The sequence below is a fragment of the Diplotaxodon limnothrissa genome, linkage group LG6, assembly GCF_057381915.1.
Source record: "Diplotaxodon limnothrissa isolate DT_005_m linkage group LG6, D_limnothrissa_male_GT1.1, whole genome shotgun sequence".
Classification (NCBI taxonomy): domain Eukaryota; kingdom Metazoa; phylum Chordata; class Actinopteri; order Cichliformes; family Cichlidae; genus Diplotaxodon; species Diplotaxodon limnothrissa.
The window spans coordinates 29620115-29646039 of NC_140601.1; the positions used below are offsets into that span (position 1 = coordinate 29620115).

The 25925-nt window shown below is 41.6% G+C and overlaps 1 protein-coding gene across 1 annotated transcript; it reads left to right on the plus strand.

The window, feature by feature from the left end:
- Positions 1–2150: 2150 nt before the first annotated feature.
- On the plus strand, positions 2151–24673 carry ubn2a (ubinuclein 2a). Its single transcript, XM_085354968.1, has 17 exons — positions 2151–2719; positions 3534–3650; positions 5185–5286; positions 6130–6240; positions 8158–8261; positions 9845–10397; positions 11869–11939; positions 12237–12366; positions 13366–13472; positions 13996–14106; positions 14659–14802; positions 15108–15158; positions 15278–15320; positions 15843–17330; positions 17410–17617; positions 18838–18906; positions 20558–24673. The coding sequence occupies exons 1-17, from the start codon at positions 2417–2419 to the stop codon at positions 20602–20604; spliced, it is 3759 nt and encodes a 1252-aa protein (XP_085211094.1). The 5' UTR covers positions 2151–2416; the 3' UTR covers positions 20605–24673.
- The last annotated feature ends 1252 nt before the right edge of the window (positions 24674–25925 follow it).

Consider the following 25925-nt stretch of genomic DNA (forward strand, 5'->3'; position numbering starts at 1 on the left):
AAACCTTAACCTGCCTCTGCAGAGTCTTCTTCAATGATAATAACACAGATCCTAACCCTAATCTCTACCACTTTACTTTCACAATATGGGATTTGGGGCTTTTGCTGATTGCTCACTAAGGCCTTTGAAATCAGGAAATGCACAAAAAAAAAGAAAGTTCTTGATAAGACGCATCAAAAAGTTTTTAACTTTTAAGGTTCGAGTCCTCGCCTGTTGTCGGGCTGCTAAGCTACTTTCAGTTGGTTAAACATACTCTTCTTTTATTCTGTGCCTGTGATGATTTTCAGATCCATCTCGACCAGAATGACAAAATCAGGGCTACTCCCTCTAAACAGAGCACAAAATGAAACCAGTGACCATTGAACTGGTCTCTGTGAAAACCAGCGAGGTGCCATTTCAGTTGCAAATTTTACAAAGCAATCTATCAGGACCACCACCCAACCCCCTCCAATACAGAGTGAGAAAAGTGGGGAGGGGCTGACAGGGACCTGGGAACAAACTTTTACCCGGGGGGTTTGCAGCAGGCTAATTGAGACGTGGTTTCCATGCAGTAACCGTGTGCATTTTTATCCCTAACCCCCCTGTCGTAGGTAGACTTTGTCATAGATTTTGATTGGCTGTAGTTTACAAATGTGACCACATGTCAAGTCAAGTCAAAAAACTTATTAAGATAGATGTGAGAGGTGTTGATCACAAACTAATGTGCACATCTACGGGGGCATCCCTGTGGAAAGCCAGAGATGACTAGCAGACAGAAAAGCAGCTGAATTAACAGCTATCAGAGATTACAGAAGAGTACAAACACTGCTGTATAAGAACAAAAACTTTACTCTTTACTGCATTTACTTAGTGAGACTTTGAAAGATTGCATTCAAATAAAAAGTTTTCCATTTGCATAAGCCATACCACACCTTTAACCTGCAGAGGCTGATTGTGTTGATGTGAAAGACAATTCAAGTCGAATATATTTGTATAGGACAAAAGACAATTCAGTGTGCTTCACAGGCAGAGAAATATAAAACTATAAATATTATAGTCATGCTAAAAATTAACGAAAAGATTAAAACATGCAGGAAAAGCATACAGGATTACAGGGTTAAGAGGTTGAAGACACAAAGCCTTGATTTAAAAGGTGTTCATTTATTTACAGTTTTATTATTTAGGCAAAGAATATTTTTCAAACTCTGACTTCATCTCACAGTGACTCCTTATGAGGAATTTGGCTGAAGCCAAACCTACAAAATAAATATGTATATGATTGAACTTTTTCTTTTCACCTGGATTCTTTAGGCCTGAAACAGTTTATCTACTTTATCTACTTTCCCCCCATATTTGTCACACTTACGTGTTTCAGCTCATCAAACATATTTTAAAAGCTAAACCTACCTGGCATGTGTGACAAAGTATCCCTGCCCTAAACCTAATACCTGTTCGTGCCACCCTTGGCAGCAAGAACTGCAGTCTAGTGTTTCTGGCAATAAATGCTTCTCATCATTGTGGAGGAATCATGGCCCACATTATTTTAGTTTTAGTTTTGGAGTGGCCTTTGACTAGGGGGGAGTTACTTTTTCCACACAGGGCCCCTTGATAAATTAAATCATAATTTAAAAACTGCATTTTAGATTTACTCTTATCTTTGACAGGAAGGGGGAAAATACTTTTCTTAGAGTATATGTGAACACGCGTTTTATTGGGATTCTGCTTACAGTGTGCATCAACAGGTGGATAAATCAGCTGGTTTAGGATGGTTATCTGAAGCAGCCAATCATCTGGCTCGCCTTCTTCCCTTTTACGATTTGATGTTTGAGAGTGAGCGCGTGCAAGAATGCACGATTCAGCGTTTTTTTCCCCTGAATAGACTAAATGAAAAGGTCCAGGTGAGAGCTGTGGATTCAAACACGGCACACAGCACACGGCACGCGGTCAGAGTCCCCACACAGCCTGTCCTTCACTCACACACTTTATAAAGGTCATTATTGTACTGATGGTGTTGTGATTATAGCCTGTTGTGACAGAGGCGGGTTTAGGATCGGGCCACGCGCTGATTGGACACGATGACCCCCCTGTGGCACTGTGCTTCCGTTTAGTGCGTACGCGCAGGCGCAGCGACCCCTCTCTCTTCTGATTTTTATTTACTCCCGAAACCCAAGATGGCTCCTGTGAATGTCTCAGTCCCATAGCAAATCGAGGATGCGAGTAGCTGCCGAAAAAACAACTTTTCCCCGAGCGTCGCATCCCCTGGAGTTTAATCCGTATGCCGCGGAGGAGGCTGTAACGTCCGCGTAGGCACCGAGCAGCCGTCGGAGCTCCGCGAAACCGCCTTCAATCCACCAATTTGGAGTAGTTTCGCGAAGTAGCTCTTCTCCTCGCTGTCGCTGTCTGTCCGGAGCGAGGTTCAGGCAGGCAGCTCATCCAAATGGCCGAACCGAGAAAAGTGCAGTTTGTCACCCTCTCGGCCTTCACAGCTGGAGCCGCCGCGGAGTCCAGGAAACGGCGGCTGGAGGATGAGGCCGACTTCAACTTCGACAGAGCCGGGGAGGTCGAGGCAGCGACCGGGGCAGGAGGTGCCGCCAGCAACGGTCGCCTCGTTAAAACCGGCGACAGGGACAAGGCTGCAGCCGAAAAGAGGGCGACCGTGAGGCTAAACCTGCCCCTGTCCGAGCCTGACGACCGCTCGTCCGCCGAGTTTAATTACGGGGAACTCATCCAGAACCTCCAGGTAGGATCTCCGAGTTTAAGCAGCATTACGAGGCCGGGGGAGAGAGAGTGGAGCCGGAGTTAATTTATCGCTCTTGGAAGTGTTTGTGTGGACTTGTTTGCTAAGTTAGCTGGAGAGGGGGGTGCACCTTGTGTTTCGATGGCATAGCGTGGTTGAAACTGACCAGCACAAAAGAGAGCAGCATTTCTTCATCTTCTTTTTTTAATCCAACACGTCCAACTTCTGCTGAGCTCTCACAGATTCTAGCTTTTTAAATCAGAGGGCTGGGAGACCTCCTCCCCCGCCTCTCTTCCACATGTAGAGAGGGATGAAGCTGGTCTTGTGCTGCTTTGCTACCTGTGTCCTTTCCACTCAGGCTTGCCCAGCAACAGCCCAGTCACACAGCCATTACAGCACTTGGAAATGCCACATGCAGTTTGGCCCTCTGGCAGCGGCTGATAGATAGATGAGAGAGCATTGCTGATGGAAGTACCAGGATGTAACATGGGAGTGAGGCAAATGTCAGCAGTGAGATCAAAGACAAGCTCGCCACATTGTCAATCTGTGCACATCTGGATCATCTGGTTTCTGCTTATAAACCAAAAGTTAATTAAATATTTCTTACTCGGGGCCAAACAGTAGTCCTGCCAGCACCGTGTTGGGAATATTTTGAGCATTTGTACCAGCACTCACTTGCAGCTGTTCACTTATTTAAGGCTGCTGTGATAATATGTTGATACATTTCTGATTGGACTGAGTCACTGCAACTGTTTGACTTTGCCCCAGGGGTCCGATCATTCCTGTTCACTGTTTTGTTGTTCAAATTTTCTTCCAGGCAAAGAATAATGCTCCAAGTTTGACTTCAGCCCGCAATCCCGATGACCCCTTCAATGATGAGGAGAGAGAGCGGCTCCAGGTTGAAGCCCTGGCTAAGAAGTTTGAAAATAAATATGTGAGTGGTTTGATTAATTTTTTTTAAAATTCCATGTTTGTTGTAGGATTTTTCAATGAGGATCAAATTTCACAGCTGAAAAGTAAATCTTTAAATTAGTGGTGGTTTCTAAATAATGTTAAAGGGCCTCATTATACTGTCTGCTCGTACAGTCATGGACATTGATATTAAATGTGGACAGGTTTCATAAAATCACGTGTCTGTAAACTACTGTGGTCACCTTAGCCACACAACTCTGTGGGGACAGAAGCTCCACCCACCTGAGGTTCAAACCTTTTGATTGTCAATGACAGCCAATCAGAAGAAAGCCGACTTAAAGCAGTGGTTCTTGAACAATGGGCTGTATAGCTGGTAACCAAGTGACAAATATGAAGTGAATGATTGTGATTATTAATTATTTATTTATTTATTAAGAAAAACCAAAGAGCTTGCTGATCCTACTCCATTGACCTTTAATTTAACAAAAAATCTTGGATTTTTTAAAAATATTACTGATTAATAAAAATTGTGGTGTGGAGCACAAACTGTCTGGCTGCTGAATGTCAGAATATGTTTGAGAACCACTGGGTTAAGGGAAGTGGGAAGGATAAGCAAAGATTATTTTGAGCTGCGAATCATGCTAAGCTACTATACACTCTAGCGCTAAAAATATGGATCTGAAAATTAGTTTTCTGGAAATCAAAGCTTGTTCAAGCCACTGAAATAAACGTTTAACATGTATAAATCAAAATTTCAGGTTGTTACCTAAAATGTCCAGGTGGGTTTTCTAAACTTAGAAGAAATTAATGACATTTTGAATTGCAGAGTTGAAGTTTTGAGGTATTAACATTAAATTTATGACTTATGGATAGCAAAGTGTTCTTTCAGTAGTGTAAATAAGTTTTCGTGCATAAGTCCACTTTAATAATGTTTTTCTTGCTCTGTAGCTCAACGGCTCACGCACAGATATGTGTGTGCCAATAAGCTGATGGTCACTAATTTTTATTAGTTAAACATATTAGTGTTAGTTTTAATAACTTATGGTTTTTAAGTTTAAGTTAAGCTACACTTATTTCCAAAAGTTTTATGGGATGCTTGGTATTTCCAGACTCTTGTTTTGTAATGAAAAAACTGTCAAACCTCGAGTGAATTATTGCTTCTATCTAAGGTTTCAGCACTACAGGGTCTTTGTGGCAGATATTTCATATTTAAGCAATAAACTGTACAGAAATATTCATGCTTATTACTGTTTGTGCCATATATCTTTAAGTAACTTAAAAGACAAATTATCCGTTGATTTTGTTATTTTTAATTTTTAAAATAATTAGGTGAAGTGATTTATCCATCAGACTGGATTTGTTTCTGTGGGGGTCCAAGTGTGTTTGTTTGCACTCATCAGAGCGTCAAACGTCCCAAAAACAAAAGTATTACAAATATTTCCTCAGTTCTCACTGTGCTAATGTTTTATGGTTTTGGGTTATGTGAGGATTACAGAGAAGAAAACTGTTGTGTTCTGCTTGTAAATGAAAATTAAATTCTATGAAAAACGTTTTAGGGGAACGTGGGGAAGAAGAAGAGGAAGGATCGAATGCAAGATCTGATCGATATTGGGTTTGGCTACGATGAGACAGACCCCTTTATAGACAACTCTGAGGCTGTGAGTATTCCTTTCTTCATGACTAACGAGGTGTTTTTTCCCTCTCGTGTGTCTGTTTTCTAAGACTTTCATGTAGTGGAGTGTCTGAGTTTGTCTCTATAATAATGTGGCATGCTAGTCTCCTCGCTCCCTTATTATCTGCTGATTTATTTGATGTCCTCGTTACGCTCCTGAACTGCTGCTGTTTGGTCTCGATGTGTGGAGGTAGACATTATCCCTCTGTGGTTAAATATTTATTTCCTGCCTTGATGTTTCCAAACTGGTACGTTCAGTGGCACTTCTAAAGATAGACAGTTGTCCTTTATTAAACCAACCTGAGACTGCAGTCTAAAACAGTCCTCATGACTCATGAAGACGTCCGTGCTCCTTGTGTCCAAACAGGAATACGTTGTTGTTGTTGTCTCAGTGTTTATAACTCAGTATTCGGAGGATGTCACTCTCTGTCTGGCTGTAATAGCTAGAATTATGCTCTTTTATGGATTCCCTGCCATTATATGATATTTGTCTTGGTGTTTTTAAATAGGTATCCTCTCTGCTCACAAATTGGCTGCACACTGTTTGACTTATTTCTTTCCCCCTTTTTGTTTTGATATGTGCCATGATGGGAAAATTGTTTTCATCTGTGGCCCGGAGGGGATTGGGATTCTTTTACTGATTTATTTATTTCTGGCTCACAGTTAACACCCTCAGTTTCACTGACCAGCAGCTGCTTGGTGACACATTACCAGTTACTCAAAATGTTTTTAAAGCTGCAGACAGCTGCGGTGCAAGTGGCATTATTCTTTACCAGAGTCGTGTAAATTCACACTGAGGCTTGTCTTCCTTTGTTAATGTTTTCCTCAGTATGACGAGCTGGTGCCCGCCTCGCTCACCACAAAGCTGGGGGGATTTTACATCAACACTGGCACGCTGCAGTTCAGAGCGGCCTCTGAATCAGAGGGAGAGGAGGACAAGGTGAGACTACCTGAGCATATTTCAATATTTCGGTGTTTGAGTCAGTTAAATGGAATTCGACTCCAAAGGGTGATAAATTAAGACCTTCAGTAGTTCTTAATTTAAAGATAAGAAAGCCAGCACAATAAATACACCCTCACCATTAAAATCCAGATGCAACAATAAACTGTTAAATAAATACTAAAACCTAAAAGAGAAAGACTAACTTTACGCCTCAAAGTTGGCTGGATCACTCCGCTGGTAAACTTTGTCTGTAGCGTGTTTCGTGCAGTTCAGAGTGCTTTACTGGTGACTGACAGGCTGATAGCAAAAAAAAAAAAAAGAACAATGTGCAGATAATCAATTCAAATAAAATCAAAACATGAAGCATCAAAGAAAGAAACTCAGTTGCAACATAGCGTTAGGTCCACAACCTGCTGGACAGTCTTTGGGTTTTGCCTCTGTGCACCACCACAATGGATTTTAAACCAAACAATCAGGATGTGACTTAAGTTTGATTTAAGAGGATTAACACAAATTTAGCATTTACTGTTAAGGATCAACAGACACTTTTTTAAAGTGTTTCTGATTTTTTTTCAAAGTCAAAAGTAACTGAACAAACTAACATCCATGGAGATCACCAAATCCCGTTTTGTCTCTTGAGATGCTCTGCTAGGCCTTTCCTGCAGTCCCCTTCACTTACTGCTGTTTGTGGGTCGTTTGGCATTCAGTTTTGTATTTAATAATTCTTCTTTTTCAGAAGTGTGCAGGCAGTGCAGAGATTTTCCTTTCAAAGTCAAAATTGGTCTTCCTGCATCTTCTGTTCATGAAGGCATCTCTTGATTGTAGATCTTAGCAATGATTCAAACACCAGCTTGAAAGTTTTTCTTGACTTTGGTTAGAAGTTGCAAAGTTCTTTTTCTTGACCATGGAAATAATTCTGTGGCCTTTCAGGACTTCTGGTGTTGCTGGGCTGGTTAGTGCACTCATCCTTTGTACTGTATTGTAGATTGGCTGCTCTTAAATTTTTATTTTATTTTTTAAACCAGTCTGACAGGTTTATTTGTTTTTTTCCACTTAATGATGGCCTCTCTTACTTATACTCACATCTCTTAAAGTGAAAAGCTATAAAGTAATAGTAGTAATAATAATAATAATAATAATAATAATAATAATAATAATAATAATAATAATGGGGATTTTGTATAAACCAAAAAAATTCTCTAATTAATAAACACTTAAACATGTTGTAAACGCCCTTCAATTAAAACTGAAAGTCTGCACTTAAGTCACATTCTGATTGGCTGATTTAAAATCCGTACCGTAACCAATTAATATGGACAAAGACACGAGTCTCATGTTATCAGGACGGCAACGAAATGCATGACGTAACTCAGAGTGATGGAAAAATGCAAATGTACTACAGCACACCAAGATGTCAGTCACCATAAAAACATGGCGGGCGGGCGGCGGGGCAGAGGAAATGAAACGTCAGCTTTGTCTGGTTCCCAGGTTGTTCTTGCCATGAAATTTAAAGGGTAAACGAACATACCTGGTTCGCGTCAGCATGTTGGTGTGATGATGTTAGAATGTAGCTTTTAATGTTTTTTTTATTTTTTTATTTTTTTATTTCCCAAACACAAAACAAATCTGCCTGTACCAAGTTTAATGACCCAGGGCGACTGCAAGGTGCTCAAACTTTGAGCTAAACCCCGTTAACTGAACTCTACTTATCAGACCATGTGACGCTGCAGTCCTAACATCCAGCAAGAGCCCGTTTTTCATCTGGGTTAGCAAGATACAGTGTTGACAGCATCACTCAACACATCAATAAGAGCATACTGATCCGCACGGAGCGCTGCTCACACCGAATTCGTTATCAGTCATTGTCTGCTGTTTATCTGAATTAATGAGCGTATGTTGTTGTGGCTTTTTCAGAAGCTGAATGACAACAGCGAGCAGGTGATCAAGAGGAGGAAGAAGAAAGAAGGAAACGCTCTGGAGGAGAAGAGCACGAAGAAGAATAAAGTACCCAAACAGGGGTGAGAACCGTGGCTGTGTAATATTACTCCCTGTCCGTTTGTGTCGGGGCTTGTGTGGTTTTTATTATTAAGCTCAATGTGAGGCTTATGAAAAGCTGAGCAAGCCAAAACTCTTGAATTGAAGGACATCGCTTTGCATGCAGCTCTCAGAAAATATTCCTAATCAGGTGATTTATTCTGAAGATGTGTCTCTTCCTGTATATATGGACAGGCTGTTTCTCCTGACCTTTTTAGACACCCAGTGATTTGTGGGCCACCACAAATATGCAACGAGGCATCTGTGTGCTCTTAACCCCTCTAACAAACCGCCACGCTGTGTGACATTACACCCCTCTGCCTTTCTGTGGACGCTCTCGTACGTCTATCACGAGGCAGGGGTGCTTATTGAGACTTGCTCGCAGCTGCTGTGACAAGCAAGCCACCTTCTAGGAAATGCTCCATTATCTATGCTCGTATATGCCGAATACTCCAACACCCCTCCATCCTGAATACTACGTCTAAAAATAGCCACAGCTATTGCCATTGTGCCATTGCTAAATGGATGATGTTATATATGGGAGTGTATGTGTGTCAGACCTTTGAGAGCAGACTGCAGGTTAATCCCATTGAATCCCCACACTTTTGCCTCATATCTGTCTTTGTCAGCACGTGTCGATGCCTCAGTTTGTCTGTGAAAAGATCGTTATTGGTGCCTTGTCCTACGTGGGCCGGTGAGTTTAAGATTTTTCAAAATGGAGTGGACTCGCCTGGTTTCAGACCTCAAAACAGCCGCCCACATTTCAGATTTGCTTAAGCATTCAGATGGGTTTACTGCAACCCCTTTATGGTTGTTTGCAGCAGCTGGAGAGGCAGTTGGCTAATCAGAGCTTAGAAGGTGGGATTAAGAGCACGGGCATCATCTTCCTGCAAAGCTACATTAATGAAAACTAGTTACAAGAAAATGGTTAAGTTTAATTTAAAATGACTTTTGTTCAACTTTCATGACCTTTTGTTAAAGCAGCGTAAAGGTGAGAAAGATTTGAGAATAAGGAATTGGGCTTTGGAAAGTTTTTTTTTTTTTTTTGACTGTCTCTTTGAACTTGTAGGTATTTTCTGTGAATGTTGAACTTTTGAATTAAAGTGATATTGATTAACTTTGTCCCTGATATGTTTGTGAATGTAAATCAGCCAGATGAGGCTGTATTCAAGGTTTGAGAAACCTGAGCAAGCTGCCTTTGCCACTGCAAATGACACCAGCATGGATATTTTATTGAGTTTTCTGATTTTGATAGTTCTTTGAGTTCTTCTTTATGTCTTGGATACAAATGTGGATGTAATCCAGTGGCTCTGAAACAGTGATGTGGGGCACAGAGTCACGGCAGAGGGAGCATAGACAATCAGGGGGAAATGGAGTGAAACTGGTCAATGATTCATCAAGAAGAAAAAAGATGAACGTCGCTGACCTTCACTTCAATAAATTCAGCTTGGGTCCATCTTTATTTTTAATGATTGACTGAAAATTGTAGGCGTGACCTGTTTGGGCTCTGAATGAAAGAAAATTTTAAGAAGCACTGCAGTCATCATGTTTTCGTTTCCCTCAACAGAGTCACAGCTCTCAGCCTCCACCGACCGGAGAAGAAGAAGAGAAAGAAGCTGATAAAGGACTCTCTGTATCTAGCGACCATGCTCCGCCGCTTCACCCGCGAGAAGGAAGAGATGAGGAAAAGAAACCCCAACATGGCTCACTCTGGCCTGGCAGGAAGCGTGGCTAACAAGCCCCACTCTGGCAATACAACGAACCACCTGTTATCTTCTAACTCCACCCACCTGCAGGACAACACAGCCGCCAACGACCTCTCACTGGCAGACCTCACCTCGGACCCCGCTGTGATGTCACTGCTGGGCTCAGCCAACGAGAAGGAGCTACAGGACCTCCTGGGCGACCTGGACTTCAGCTTGTTGGACACCGACCAGCAGCACGCCATGGCGACGGCCAGAGAGAATGGCATACTGGGAGTCGGTGTGCCAACTCATAAAGCGGTAGGAGGAGGTGGCCAAGGGCGTGGCCCGGGGCCCTCCAGCAGACTGTTTTCGCCGCCTCCGCTTCCCAATGGACTGCCTGCTCCTCTTATTAAACGCATCGAGGACCTGCGGGTGGTGAGTCAGCTGTAGGCTGTTAGTGGGCGACTGCAATTACCTGTGAAACCTCTTCACTGAAGTTAAACACAAATGCCATTCAGTTGAGGAAGTGGCAGAGGATGTTTATTGTTTCTGTTTAGTCCGGAGAGAAAAGTCTCTAAAGCGTTGGAGAAATGTGGCTGAGCCCTGAGGGGGTTTTATGTAACTAAAACAGCAGCAGACCTCTCACCACTACCTCTTCAACATATACTTATGTTCTCGTTGCTCTTATATCTGAGAGCCGCCCATCTTTTTATAGATGTTGGTAAACATGTAAGGAGAGGTAGGAAAACAATGGAGAGGATTGATGGATTCAGAGGTGGAGAAGAGCAGACTGAGCCAGAGGGGAGAAATAAAAATAAAAATAGTGGTAAAATATATTTGTTTTTGTTGTTGATTCAAAGATAACATGAGGGGAGTATTTTCTTTAAATGTGGACCTATTATGCTTTCCTTTTAAATTTTCTATACACACGGTTACCACAGACAGCACTTAAAAACATAGCCAAAGATTCAAATAATGAGATCAGTATGTCCAAGTAATCCCTGTAACACTGCTCCAAACACTGTTTTCAATATTTTTTTCTGCTCTTGGCTCTTTTTGATGTCAGAAAGAGCAGATATCCCTTATATGGCACACAAGCTTCACTTACCTGCTATTTAGACCTGTTTGTGAGGGGCAGCCAATCAGAAGAAAGTTTGCTTAAGGAGCAAGCCACCCAGTGTAAAGCTGCTATAGTGAAGTCAGCTCTTACCAATGGTTGCCCCTCGCAGAGCCCAGTGCTGCTGGAGGCTTCTTCCTGTTAAAAGGGAGTTTTTCCTTCCTACTGTCGCTCATTGTGGCTCATCTGATTGTTGTCATCTTCTCTGTATTATTAATATGCAGTACCTTGAGGCAACTGCTGTTGTGATTTGGTGCTTAATAATTAAAACTGAATTGAACCCACATATTTTATTTTTCCTTTGCTGGTGGCCACACAGGCTTGCAGAGAAGTAACAGACTATGAGCATTATTAGTGTAGACTGCAGCTGAATCTGGTGTCATAACTAATACTGAAAAGTAAGAAGCAGGGCAGTGAAGAGAGGTTTTCTGCAGTAACATCACAGCAAGAGTGAGGTTTTTTTGGTTTTTTAATTGATCGAGTAAATTGTACACTTTCTAAACACAAGGAATACAGGCCAAAAATGACACCAAATCATGCTGTTGTTTGGGAAGTGTAACTCTTCTTCATGTTGTTCTTTTAGTCGTTTGGTCTGTGCTAAAGTTACACAGACACTTTTCAGCTGAGCTCAAATTCCACTTTAACCATAATTGCTTACAGGTTTATTGTTATATTTAGAGTCATGTATAGCTGTGTGGAGGTAGAGGAGTGTTTGCACACTGCAGTGTTGTATATGTATTTACAGCGTATGGCACAGTGCTCTATGCTGACTCAACCTTTCTCCCACAGGCTTCGCGGCAGTTTGATCAGGAGGGCAGGAAGAAATTTTTCACCCTGGACATGAATAACATTCTCCTGGAGTGAGTAGGACAGCTTTTAAATCACCGTCAGCCAAATCCCAGCACACTCTTCTCCATTTCCCTTTTTCTTTCTTTTTTTTCTTTTTTGGAAGCAGATTTCCCTCGTCACCTCTGCTGCTGCCATCTTTAAGTGTTTTGTTTTCTGTCCGTCTCTCATTTTCTTCAGTAATGACATGCTTCTCATTTCAATCACCCTGCTTTCATTCCTCTGGCACTTCCGTCTTTTCTCTTGTCTCGTCTCTTTTGTTTCTTTTTACCGCTTTTCTGACAATCTGGACTCTCTCTCCCTTCTCTCAGTATTGAGCTGCAGGTCCAAGAGCAGCCTCCCGAGGTGCGCTCAGAAATCTACTCCCACATGGAGGCGTTTGTGCCGTGCAACAAAGAGGCGCTCCTCAAACGCCTGAAGAAGCTCAGCCTGAACATCCAGGTGAGTTAAAGCTTTACTGTGGAGGAGAGGAAGCTGTGAATCCTCACTCTGATCTAAAAAGTGATTGAGTGCAGGAGGAGGGGGGTGTCCTTCTTCAGCCTTTATTATTGCTCTGTGGCCACTAAAAGATTCAGGAGGGGCTTTGAAAATCTCACCACGCAGCATGGCTCAAATCTGGCCTTCTTTAACACATCCTGCAGGTCAGTGTGTGATTTGGGTGGGTGTCCAGTTTTTTCTTTTCCTGAAAGTCAAAAATTGCCCCTAAAACAGACGACCCATAAAGAGTGCAATGATCAAAAATTACTGTTAGATGTTTAGTGTAGAGACATAAAGCAAAGGACTGGATTGGTCAAAGATGACACGGTTTTGACCTTTAATTTTTTTTTACTCTTCTGTGATAAATGAATATCTTTTGATCCTTTAACAGCTTCATGCTCCTTTTTCTGAGCTTTTAGCTTTTTCTTTCACAGCCAACACATCAGGGAGATGCTGAAATTTAACTCTATTTGTTTCTTTTGAGCTCTTTCGAGATATTTCTGAGCTCCTACCCATCGCCAGAACTCCCCCCTTGTTCGTCCCTGTCACGTTTGCCTTTTTCACGCAGCGGTTAATCCCTAGCTGTATTCGGTGCTTCCGTTAATAACGTGCAGGGATCTCAGCGTGGGCAGACTAGCGCAGAGAGGTTTGCAGCTGAAAACAGGCTTCCAAAGGTCTTCTTTGTCATGCGCCATTAATGTTGGATTGTTGACAAAATAAATCTACATACCCCGACCCTCTGTCTCGCTCTTTAACTCTCCATCATATTTTTTTATTATTCCCCTTTCTCGCCTTTTTTTGTGTCTCTTAACTTTTTCATTTCTGAGTCTTCATTCACTTCTGCTGCCTCTCTTTCCCCACTCCCCTCACTCCGACCTTAATTTCTTCCCTCCTCCTAATTTCTTTCTTTTCTCTACCTCTCATTCCCTTTGTCATTACATCCATTTCTGCTTTTTCTTTCAGGACGATCGACTGCGGACGCCACTTTTGAAGCTGAAGCTAGCAGTGTGCAGTGTGATGCCTGAGCAGATAGCGAAATATAACATGGAGTGCATGGCTAAGGTTGCAAAGTAAGTCAGTCCTTTTTGATTCCAGAAGGTGAGCAGTCCTCTGAAAGCAGTTTGAGGACAGCTCTTTTAAAAGAAGTGATATGTGAACTCTCCTGATAATCTTTTTTCCATCCACCCATGTCATCGGAGTTCCCGATGCCGTTTTCACACTGGCAGCATTTGTCTTCTATGCAAATCGTATGAAGATCAGAGTTAACGGTGCTCAAAGTCCAGTCAGTGCAAAGCAGCTTTTTTTCCCTTGCTGTGTTTGTCAGTTAAGTTGAGATGGAGGGAGACTTATAATATCAAAACTATTAATAATAGCAGGGGAGAAACATCCATTTATTTACACTGATGTAAAAGAAGTCTTAAAAATGCTGCCTGTGGATACATCGTACTGCTACCGTACGACGTTCAAAGCATAACGCATATAAAAACTTGGATGGAAAATGCATAAAAGCATCTTGTTGACTTTAATTTCTTGAGGAAAAAATGGTTTATTCAAGCCGTTTATGTTCACTTTTATATCTGTGTTTTATTGCAGACAGCAGTCAGAGGAGGGCGATAAGAACGGCTCAGAGGAGGACGATGAGGAGAAACCTGGGAAGAGAATCGTGGGACCTCGGAAGAAGTTTGTCTGGGACGACAAGCTCAGGTAATGATCCGAGTCTGTCCTGCTGGAAGAGCCGGCCGGATGCCGTTCAGCGTCTTTGTGCTGCTGTGTGGAGTGATTTGTTTTCTCTTCGTCTCTTTTTGTTTTCATCTTCCCCTTTGTTCTCCACCGCTGGTGTTTAATCTAGTAAACCGAGCTCATACAGGCTGTAAACAATTTATGTCCGTTCAGAGCTTGCAGGATTAACACTTCACATCCTGGAGAAAGAGCTTTTACTTTTCACCATTCTCCATTTTTTTTTTTTTTTTTTCCTACTTATATTTCACTAAAACCGAAGTTAAAGTTTTATTCCTGCATGGTGAGGAATAACGAGGAAACCCACAGGTCAGAAATGGTGTCTGAATAAAACTGCTGATAAGTGCTCATTAATTTTCTCCATCGTACTACAAAGACATTTATTTATTCATTTAATTCAAAATAAATGAATACCTCTGCCTCTTTGAAGCATATCAGTGTCTTCTGTCATTTTGTGCTCGGAGACTGCAGCCTGTTTTTCACCTTAATATTGAGTGGAGTGTGTGTGTGTTTGTGCAGGAACCTGCTGTGCAGCTTAGTGCGAGTGAAGCTGAGCTGCTATGAGATGGAGAACCAGTGCTCTCTGTCTGTGGAGGACTACCTCAAGGCTTTCTTAGAGAATGAGGTCAAACCACTGTGGCCCAAGGGCTGGATGCAGACCAGGTCTGTGCTGCTTTTGTGTGTTCAGCTCGTTACAAGCAGGAGGCACTTATCCGCGGAAAAGTACAACGTATGCAAACTGTGTTTTAAATGTTGTCAAAGTACTATAAATTTGCTGCTGCCATGAGAGCAGTTAAGTCTATTTGATATGTGTAAACCCTCAACAATAGTAATCCATCCACATTAGGAACCTTTGGAACCGACTGTATCCAACTTTAATGTGTTTTCCGTTTTTCTCGGTGATGTCGTTCTTAATGTCAGTGACCCTGATTTTTGGCTGACTTTGTTGTTTATTGCCTGTTTCTCAGGATCTTGTTCAAGGAGAGCCTTGTTGTTCACAATCACCTCACTGGAAACCTGTAAGTGTGTCCTTTGTTTCTCCCGTAACTCTGAGCATGCAGGAATTTTACTGGGACTGAGCGTCAATGTAAAATGTCAGCTGAAGAGGGTGAATAATTGCTGGTATTTTTCCACACAGAGTGAAAAAGAGAATGGTGCCTGGACCCAAGGCTAAACCCAAGGTGAGTGACAGCTCAGACTATTTACTGCAAAATATCAAAAAGAAAAAAGGGTGTGTGTATTTTTATTTTACAGCAGTTTTATGAATCGTTCAATTTGAGCCCACTGGCTGAAGTTCTTTTGTGCATTAATACAACTGTAGCTGTATCATATTTGTGTATCTCTCAAAAAACAAGTGATTTGTAGGATTTATACAGCCAGGTGTAGTAACATTTATAGGCGGTGCAGTCAGGCCACGGGGCGAGGTCTCAGAAGGGTCTGACAGGTATGACACAGAATCATAAAGCCACTGTTAAACTGCTTAAAAAAAACAAAACAAAAACGCTTCCTGACATTTTTCACAGTAAAAGCTCAAATGTTAAGGAGGAGTTGTGTGAAGGAACCTATGAGTTTCGTTCAGGGTTTAAAAAGTGTTTTGTGGGTAAAATGTTGGAGCTGTACTTTATGAAGAGAAGCGGTTAGAAATAAGTTCTGGTTTCTTTGTGGAGCTTGGGTGATACTGACTGTGTTCTCCTGTTCTTTAGGAGGGCCTTTGGCTCCACAAACCATCGCTCGGCATGACCTCCACCCCATCTCAGCCCACCTCCACATCTGTTCTGACCTCCAACCGCCAGCCCCTCTCCTCCTCGGAGCCCATCTGTTTGTCAGACTCTCTGGATGAAGATCTGACCGTTCCCTCTCTGGACTCCATCTCCCACGCTCTGGCCCTCCTCAGCAATGCATCCAAGGGTCCCACAGACAGCCCTTTGTCTCCCCCACCGCTGCAAATACCAACCTCTTCTCCTCCACCCGTCGCCCCTCACTACCCCTCAGGCTCTCAGCTTTCTGCCTCGTTAGCACAGACAACGCAGCACCATTCCCTGTCTAAAGTGGAGAGTGCTCCGCTGACAGCTGCATCTGTTGTGAACTTGCCAACAACAACGCTACCAACCTCCTCTTCTACCTCCTCTTCCTCGTCCCCGGCTGTCTCCTCCCTTGCTCACGTGCAGGCAGCAGGCCTAGCGTTAGCCTCCAGGACTGCAGACGGTCACTATGGCCCGATCAAAGGATCTGGTGTCATGGGCCAAACCCAGACTCAGAGACATGTTACCATGGCGTCACCCAATCACCGGCCAAGCACAGTGATGGGGAAGATGCATCCGCACCCCTCCCCTTCTCCTCCAAAGCATCGGCCTCCTCCGACAGCTTCCCCTCTGCTGCCCCCCCATCAGAAAGGCTTTGCTAGCCCGGTGGGGATACTGGGAACAATGGGAGCAAGTCACGCACTGGGAAAGAGCAGCACCAAATCCAGCAGCAATGGCAGCGCTGTCAACAGCAACGTCACAGCTTCCTCCTCCCCTTCCCCTCAGTCCCGCTCCAACTCTACCTCCCACCATGGCTTGCAGTCCTTTTGCCCCCCGTCACCGGCCACCTCCTCACCCTCGCCAACCTCCCATACCGCACACTCCGCTCAAGGTAAATCCCACACACACCTCCACCACCAGCCCAACTTCATCACACCCATGCAGGCCACCCTCACCAAGTCCTCGCACAGCAGCAACTCTTCTCCCATCATCAAGCTAACCCCTCGGCCTCCCGCCCCCACCCCGCCACCCTCATCCTCCCCCTCGCCATCATCCTCACCGTCAAATCCGCTTTCCCATCAAATAATCTCCACCCAACAGCAGCAACACCAGTTCTCTCCCAAAAACCCCAAAACTTTCCGGCCCCCCTTCAGTGTATCAGGTGGCGGGCAGGTGAAACAAACACAGGGCGGCTGCAGCTTCACTGGAGCCCAGAAACCTCAGTCCACCACTAGCAACAGTAGCATCAACAACAACTCTAACAACAAGGGAGTGGTCTCGACAGTCTGCAGTCATCCGGACAAAACCCCCCAATCACCTTCAGTCTCAGCCAGTCACGGGCAGAGGCAGAGGGTAGTGGGTGGGGCCAGCCACGGCTCAAAGGCTGGAAATGGTTGGGTGGCTTCAGGAACTTTGGCCACATCCTCCACAACGTCACACCTCTCACAGGTTAGTTTCCACCAACGGGAAGTCACTCTTAGAGTTTTATTTTGAATATATTTGTATATATTTTGTGTTTCCTTTGCAGGTATCGACTGCAGGCACTCCCCTCCTGGGCAACCCCTCTGCTTTGTCCCTGGGCTTCGGGATGTTGGGAGGTCTGGTGCCTGTCTCGCTACCCTTCCAGTTTCCGTCGTTGCTCAATTTCAGCCCTCCTGGAGCTTCCGGGGCGGCTGGAATGGGCACAGCACCCAGCTCCAACTCAGGATACCCGTTAGCACAGAGCGACCTAATGGGTGAGTGGGCTCTTAATTAAGGGACCTGCATCTTTTATCGCCAACAGACAGACTTTACTGTGCTTTTTAAAATAAAAGGCCTTTGATATCCTATATCAATAACACGTTAGACTTTAGGAAGTTATTTTGCCTTTTATTACAACTTGCAACTACGTTATATTAAGTGGGGGTTGCGGTAAAACACAAAAAATAAGATGGTACAGGATTTATACTGGCGGTTTCTGTTAAGAAAATGAGTTACTCTGGTAACCTTTTCACAGATATAGGAATTTAACTAGTAGCATCTTTAAAAGTATTTTAATACTTACTACTAACTGTAGCAGAATTGTTGTAGTTTTTGTTGATTTGATTATAGATTTTCTTGTTTCAGTTTAGTTTTTACCCCTCAGTCGTAAAAGGCTAATCTGATATTGTCCTGACACCACCAGGTGTGTGGTTGGGAGGGTGGACTCCCAAGTTTGTGAATGCAATAACTTGAGAACGAAGCGATGTAGGATTTTGAAAAACTTACCAAAGGTGCATCTGCTAAAAATATCAGATGAGTTTGAATTTCAGTGCAATAACTGAAGAAGCAAGTCACCTAGGACTTAAATGTTCAGTGCCAATTGTAGTCTGTTTAATTATTACTGTATGGAGAGCAGATGTCAGAGCCAAGATTTAGAAAAATCAGTACAGCTGTAACAATAAAGACGCATAACTCTTTGAATGCAGTTGACTCAGTCTTGTAGACATCCAGAATCTCAATAAACGCGTCCATGAAGCTTTAATAACATCTTTACCAAACTAACAAGAACTAAAACTAAGGATATTTTATTTTTATTCTGAAATACTTATTTTTATTTTGGTTAATTAAAATGTTTTTCACATGTAGTTTTAGTTGACTACAATAATCTTGCTTTGTAAGAGACTAAATGGGACTCCTTAAATATTACTGGTTCACTGTGTATTTCTGTAAACCAGCAGTGCTTCCCCTGCCATGACCCTCTCTTTTACAAACCAGTCTCCCTCCTTTGTTCTCACCATTTTTTTTTTTATTTTTTTTTTTGCACCAGTCTCTGTCGTTTCAGCCCTTTGTACTCGTTCGCCTCGCTGACAGCTTTGATCCTCAACTATCTTTTATTGCTGGTCTCACATTTTAACGGTGTCATCTTTTCCCAGTTCTCCCTGGTTGTTGCTGTCTTTCCTCTCATTTGTCCACCCTACCCTCCATCTCTCCTCAGATCTGTATAAGAGTCTCCAGTCAGGGTCACAGGCTGCCCTACCTCCTCACTTGCAGCTTGCTTTTTCAGGTAATCTGCATCCCTCCACCTCCTCTTCATCCTTCCTCTCCATCTGTCTGTGTCAGGCTGACTTGTTGCAGTCGGCTCAGCTGCTCTGTTACTTGTTAGTTCTCCAACTTTCTGTTTGCTGTAGTGTATCTGGTGTTCAGCATGCCTCTGGTTTGATCGTAGCATAGTAGAAACACGAAGATATGTCGTTTTTTGAGCAAAGTCTGTTTAAAAAAAACAAAAACTGGAACCTACTGGTTGACTTATGAACAATTAAACCTTTTTCATATTAGAAGTTTTTGATCCTTTTTAATCAAAAGTTTAATTTGCGTTTTATCTGGTGCTTTCACATATGGATGCAGTGATAAAAGGGTCAAACACTGATAGGTCAAAGTTTACTCAGGTCAGCAGCAGTCATTTTTTATTTTTAGGGGAAAAAAAAAGATTCAAATAATTTAACAGGTGTTCTGTAAAAGCAGGAAAAACCAAGCATTCAGCTACTGGCACGTTTTAAATGATAAGCTGAGTTTAAGGTGGATGAATGAAATGTCTTTTCCTACTAAGGTTGGTTGTTCCTGGGTCGTCCTGTATCATTTCCAAGCAAATCCACACTTTGGATTTACTGTAACTCCTGTTAATTAATCGCAGGGACCAGGCCTGCGTAGCTTGTCTCTGTCGCCACTTCCTGTGGCAACTTCAGTTCAGTTGCCATCAGTTTTATAGTAAACTCAAAAGACAACACAATTATATAAATAACGTCAAGATGTCACCTTTCAGCCAGATTTTCATTTTAAACCTCATATTGACCCAAAATTTCAGAATTTGCCAGTCGTCTGTGTACCTCAGTTTGCCAGAATTAAAGATGCTTAGTAATTTACATTTTCAGCCAAAGAACCACCCACACACTCGGCCCTTCATGTTTCATAAGACAATGTTTTTCATCGTTCTGCTGCAGCCTGTTGCACCAGTTCAACTCAGGCTTTCTAGCAAGTATTCTAAGGACCTCAGATTGACCCTAAGGAGGATGGTCCTTTCTGACATTTTAGTAATATATAATCTTTCTGTAAGGAAAAGGACAAACTAAACATTGTAACAGATGTTCTGCTTGTGTCTAGCCAGTAACAGAGAACCTGATTATTATTAGCAGGCTAATATTATCGTCTTTTACTGGCTATCTGCCAATCTCTGTATTTCCATTTGTAAAGACAAATAAATAAACATTTAAAAAGTAAAGACCAAGAAACAGTCTTCAACCCTTCTGAGTGTTGAAAGCTGTGTCTGCCTCTTACTGAGACAGACTTATCCTGACTACTTCCATAGCTTTTATCAGTCACTGACAGCAGCCACATTGGATTTTGTTTAAATAAATCAAAAATCTTTGTTTTCCACCTGATTGTCTGTTCACATCTTTCTCGATCCTAAAGTGAAACAAAGTGCCTGAAACCAACATTCTTTTTAATAACCAGCAGGGGGCGACTCCAAGAAAAACCATCTGAAATTAAGTGTTTAGAACCTTTTGGGATGCATGTAGACGCACTGCCCTCGGTTTAACAGTGCACGTATGACAGAATATGAGAAACAGTGCATTAGGTGCCCTTCAGTGATCTGGTGCCACAGGTTGCTGGATCTGTTTCATCGTCCAGCTGTTTAAAAATGTACCCTCTCCACGCAGATGCGAACCAAAGCCAGGGTGGAGACATGAAGAGGAAATCCCACTGAACAATAACAGCACAGGAGACAGACAGACGTCACATCCTCGCCTCCTGGCCACAACCACCAACAGACTCTTCGGCTTGATTGACTGACGTGATGCGGTATGAAGGGGGGAGGGGGTGTTGCTCCCTCGCCTCCTTTTAAAAAAACAAACAAACAAAAAGAGGACATAAAAGACTTTATCTCCGCTACGAGTGGCAAGGATTTAATTTAACTGTATTTTCTAACAAACCGGGTATGAGAACAAGACGGCGTGAATGACGAGGACACTTGTTTTTGTTCTGCCTTTTTTCTTTTCTCCTCTTTGTCAACATGTTTACATATGACTGACCTTGATCACTGTGGAATGAGTGTGAGCGAGGTGATGGTACAGATGAGAGTAGTAGTACACTACATAATATAATTTGTATTTAAGCTCATGTGGAGTAACAGGACTCGTTGTTGCAGTACAGAAAAGGAAAAAAGAAGAAACAGACTGACTAATGAACTTTTGTTTTTCTGTCTTTCGTGGGAATCGTCTGTAGAAGTTTATCGTCGGTCACCTCTGCTCCCACAAATGACTGTTAAGTAGTAGCTTAAATTAATATTGATAAATTATTTGTAATTTACACAGGGACAAAGGGGTGTGTGTGTGTGTGTCTGTGTGTGTGTGTCTGTGTGTGTGTGTCTGTGTGTGTGAGAGAGAGGAAGAGAGACTGTGATGTGGTTAATTTTAAATGTGTGTATGTACATAAGAAACACAATATACTGTTAATTTCTTTCCAGATTATTCTGTATGACTGGGTAAAGACGTGTATTCCCCTCTCACAATAACGAGCAAGCGTTAAGTGTGACGCCCCTCTCTTGCTCGGTGTGTTTTTGGTGCTGTTAACGATCACACTGGACCTTTCCTTGGAAAAAAAAAAGACTTAAATTGAAAAAGTTTTGGCCTCCTCTTGCGGACAGAGGAATTGCCTGTGAGAGAGGGGGAGAAACAAGATTGTAGTCTACTTGAATTTTTTTTTTTTTTTTAAATGTTAAGATTTTTGATTTCCTTTATCTGCTTATTGACTCAAACCAACTTAATATAACAAGACGCCTTAGTTTGTATTGAAAAAAATATATGAAAAAGATCTATGCAGGACTGTAAACGCTCAATGCAAAAGTGCAAGTCGTCGCTTGGCTTTCAACCTCTACTCAACTTTGTCAGTGCATTTCTGGAGTTTGAATGTTTGTAGATGCTCTTTATGTCACTTGAGACTCCATATTTGTTTTCCTCCCCAATGTGTGCGTTCAGACAGAAAGCAAAGCGAGTTTTAGGTGCAGGGCGATAATACACAAACGCAAAGACAGCATGCATGCGCACAATCAGAAGAATGTGGGGAAAACGTGAAAGATGGTACACAAAACGAGTACCCAGTCCTGGGGCAAGCAGAGCCCCAGTGACTGTGACACTTCTAAAAAGTCTAAAGCAAGAGTGTCAAACTCATTTTACACACAGCCTGCTTTGATCTTAAATGAGCCGGACCACTTAAACTCACCTCTCTGTCAATGCAAAGTAGCTTAACTATACGTTTAATGCCTAAGATATCTTAATATAAGAAAAAGAAGGGCAATTTGAACAATATGCCTCAGTTTTTCTATGTGATTAAGAAATGCTGCTATAGCAGAGAGAAATCTCTCGGTGCAACTCTTGGGCTCAAATTGTAAGGTTTTTTTCTCTTTTTCTTTCTATAAACAGAAAAAAAATCTGTAGTTTTTCCTTAATTTTACAGAAATATTTTCTGTTTAAAAAATAAATAAATAAATAAATGTAATTTTACAGAACTTTCTGTAGATTTTTTTTTTTTAATTTTACAGAAATATTTCTGTAATTGTAAACAACTCAAACAAACAAACAAAATTATCACTTAATTACTTTGGGATGTTATGAATGGCCGTGGGTGAGGTCTTTATTGGTAGGAAAAGCTGTAAAACTTGTTAAAAATCCAAGATTTCCTTCCTTCTCCACATTTTCTAAATGTGTCCATTGAGCCAGATCAGAGTGTTTGCCAGGCCAATTCTGGCTCCTGGGCCTTATGTTTGACACCCCTGGTCTAAAGAGTGTTTTGTTTTTGTTTTCCCTTCAGTCAGCGTTTTCACATGAAATTCTAATTGAACTCCCCCTTCATTAAATCACCTGTACACATAGTTGAAGAATTAACAAAAGAACCTTTTAGCTGCTCCTGTTCACCACGGGGTTGTTTTACAGTGACAACTGATTTAAAAGCCGATTTAACAAGAAGCTAAAATGAAAGCTGTCTGCATGTGGATGAACTGCAGTATGCAATCTTAACAAGGGCACAACATTTACTCCAATACATTTATTTATATTTTTGCTAATGTCAGATTTATGATATAAATTATAAATGTACTAATGAAAAGGTACATAAAGTCTCCATTATACACTTTTTTTTTTCTTGTAGCTGGCTAGTTATTATTGCTCTTTTTCTGATTTATGACTGTTAGCAACCAACATTAAAGTGCAATGCTACTGGAAGGTTAACCAGACAGTTACTGGTGGTAATTCTTGAAAATATTAGCAAATGTGTGTTATATTAACATGATATCACTTTTTTTTTTTTTTAAATATCACATCTGGCAACAATACTGCTGTACTACAACCCCCTCCAGAGCAAACACTCCAGTCTGAATTAGCCGCAGTTTATTTTTACACAGCCAAGCAATACACAGACCAGTGTTGGCCTCTCATAGATATATTTATATATTTTAAAATGTTATCATCATACAGTTTTGTCCACTATTTGCAATACACGCAGCACTGTCTGCAGCACATGTAGCAGAGTAGCATTGGTCAGGTGGTGTCATTAAAATAAGCTGGACAACAGTTTATGAAATACTACAATGGCATTTCCCCTTTACAGTATCTCAGGGTTTGTCCTCGGTGTGCGTGTATAGTTATGGCAATGACTCTGTTACTTTAACAGAAGTCTGTTATTTCTGTACATTTGATAAACAAATGTGTTTTATGGTTTAGTAAAAAATGGTGAGTTGTGTATTTTTAATTATCATTACCAGTGTTTCAACCCCGCCCCTGGAGGAAGCCCAATAACTGTTTGTGGGGTCACTAACAGTTTTGTATGCAGGTTTAAAAAAATATTAATAATAATAACTACCGTATGTGTGCATATAAAGACTCTTTCTTGGATGCTCCACACTTAAATAAATCATTAGTAAGGCTCTTTAAAATAAAGAAAAAAGCTAAATGTACAATATTATTGCACACAGCTGCGTACATCATTAAAATTTAGATTAAGCATCAAGATTGTTTTATATTTGATCTAAATTAAAATACTAAAACTACTACAGCTGATTTATGACCTTTTAATAAGGTTTTCAGTAGCTGCTAGCTAAAACCTGCTTAAATCCATCAGTCTGCAATGACTCTGCTGCCATTATGTGAATGCAGCAGTATGGATGATAAAGCTTTTATAAGCGCTGTGGCTGACAACTCTAATTTAACTAAAGTACATAGGTGAAAATGTAAAAGCTCAATAGATGCAAATAGCAAACAAATACCACTGTTTTTGAACTGTTTTGATGTGCTGCTGAACACAAATTGCTTCCAGTCCTAACCAGCTAACTAGCAGCAGGCTAACTGGCAGCAGGCTAACGGTGAAAAGTTGGCTGACACCCTGAGACTAAAACGAGCTTCGCCCTGTCTGAACGCTGCTAGTGAAACCTCCCCTCAGCTGAATACCTCCGTTAACGAAACCGTTCTTCCTGAGTCTCTCCTCCACCCACCGGCTCCCTGCCCTCCTCCACTTGTGTCTGGCTGACCGGCTGCACCGAGAACGACGCCAAAGATTGTTGTGTAGCTCCTCCTGATGGGGTGCTGCTGGTCTGTGTGTGTATGTGTGAGGTTATTTCCCCGACATGTAAACCCATGCCTGTCATTGTGAAGTCATGTGACTGGAGCAGTGGGTGACATTTATTTAATTTTAAATGAGGGGGGTAAAAATGACATTTCGTGGTTATCTGGTTATCTGAGTTGGTCTTTTTGTAGATTATTTTTGTGTCCATTATGAAATTAAAACAGGTGGTTTTAATGTTGTGTCCAGATTTTTTTTTTTTTTTTTTTTTTTCCCCCCACCCACTTCCTGTCTTCCTCCAAGGTTTTTGCTGTGTCAGCGCTGTCAAACAGTTTTTATTTCATGGGCTGTACCACTTTGATGAACCAGTGAAACTTTCCTTTCTGTCAGAGTAAGGAGGAATAACTACACATTTAATATCTTGCAGTATCTTAATATGAGAAAAAGTACATTTCAACAGTGGCTCAGTTTTTCTACATCATAAATGCTGCTGGAGCAAAGAAAAAGACCTGGCCCAACTCTTTCAGATTAAATTGTGAGAAAATTTGTAAAATTACAGTTTTAGTTGTCAAATATTGACTCATTGTAGGAAACAAATTTTGATCGTGAACAAAACGACTTTTCTGTCATTGCTAGTGGCTGCGAGTGAGGCCTTTAACAGTAGGAAAAATTCCAAAACAACATTCATGCTGACCTTTGGAAATTTCAAAGCCGTCCAATGGCCTGGATAGGAGCCTTTGCTGGGCCAATTCTGGACCCCGGGCCTTATGTTTGACACCTTTGTTCTAGAGCAACATTGAGTACCTCTACACCTTAATTCATGTACTTTTCAGGAACAGCAGGTACGCTTGATACCTGCGGATCAGAGAGCAGCCCTGTAAAGGTGTTAAATTTTATTTTGTCATGTCATAGAAAAGTGATCTCTGTCCAATGTCAGACCTCTCCCACCTGCTGTTGAAACTTTTTGCTTGTGTTGGGCAGCTAATCAAAACGGAGATGAGCATAAAAAGGGATAAACTGAGGGGCTGGACAAAGCCAAGATTAAGATGAATAAGGATGATATAAGGTTCAATATTAAAAACATGTGTTTTTGATAGTATTTATGATGTCAGGCTCGCAGATTATCACTAATTCTAAGTAGAGTGCAATCAGTTTTAACTGTTTAAATCAAAAATATAAAAACACAGAGACAGGAACCCTTTAGAGTTGCTTTTGTATCATTACTAAAATTACAAGCAAACAATGTAATGCTTTTAACCCAAGAAAAAAGCAATGGAATTTTTTGTTTGTTTGTGGTTATTACTCACCCAAATCAATAAGAAATGCAATCAATAATTTTATTTTCAATAGACCCCGTAGTTTTTAAAATATTGATCTCTACCAAACGGTTGAAATTATAATTAAATTATTAACAAAAACTATCCAGGGCATTGGATACAGTTTATTTCTAGTAGCATGCCAGTGAACATTGCTGTT

Bases quoted from the DNA above. Each gene is read 5' to 3' on its own strand.
- ubn2a (XM_085354968.1), top strand. From the start codon at position 2,417: ATGGCCGAACCGAGAAAAGTGCAGTTTGTCACCCTCTCGGCCTTCACA. The intron at 3,651-5,184 runs GTGAGTGGTTTG...AAAACGTTTTAG, and splicing joins AGAAGTTTGAAAATAAATAT to GGGAACGTGGGGAAGAAGAA. The intron at 15,321-15,842 runs GTGAGTGACAGC...CCTGTTCTTTAG, and splicing joins GACCCAAGGCTAAACCCAAG to GAGGGCCTTTGGCTCCACAA.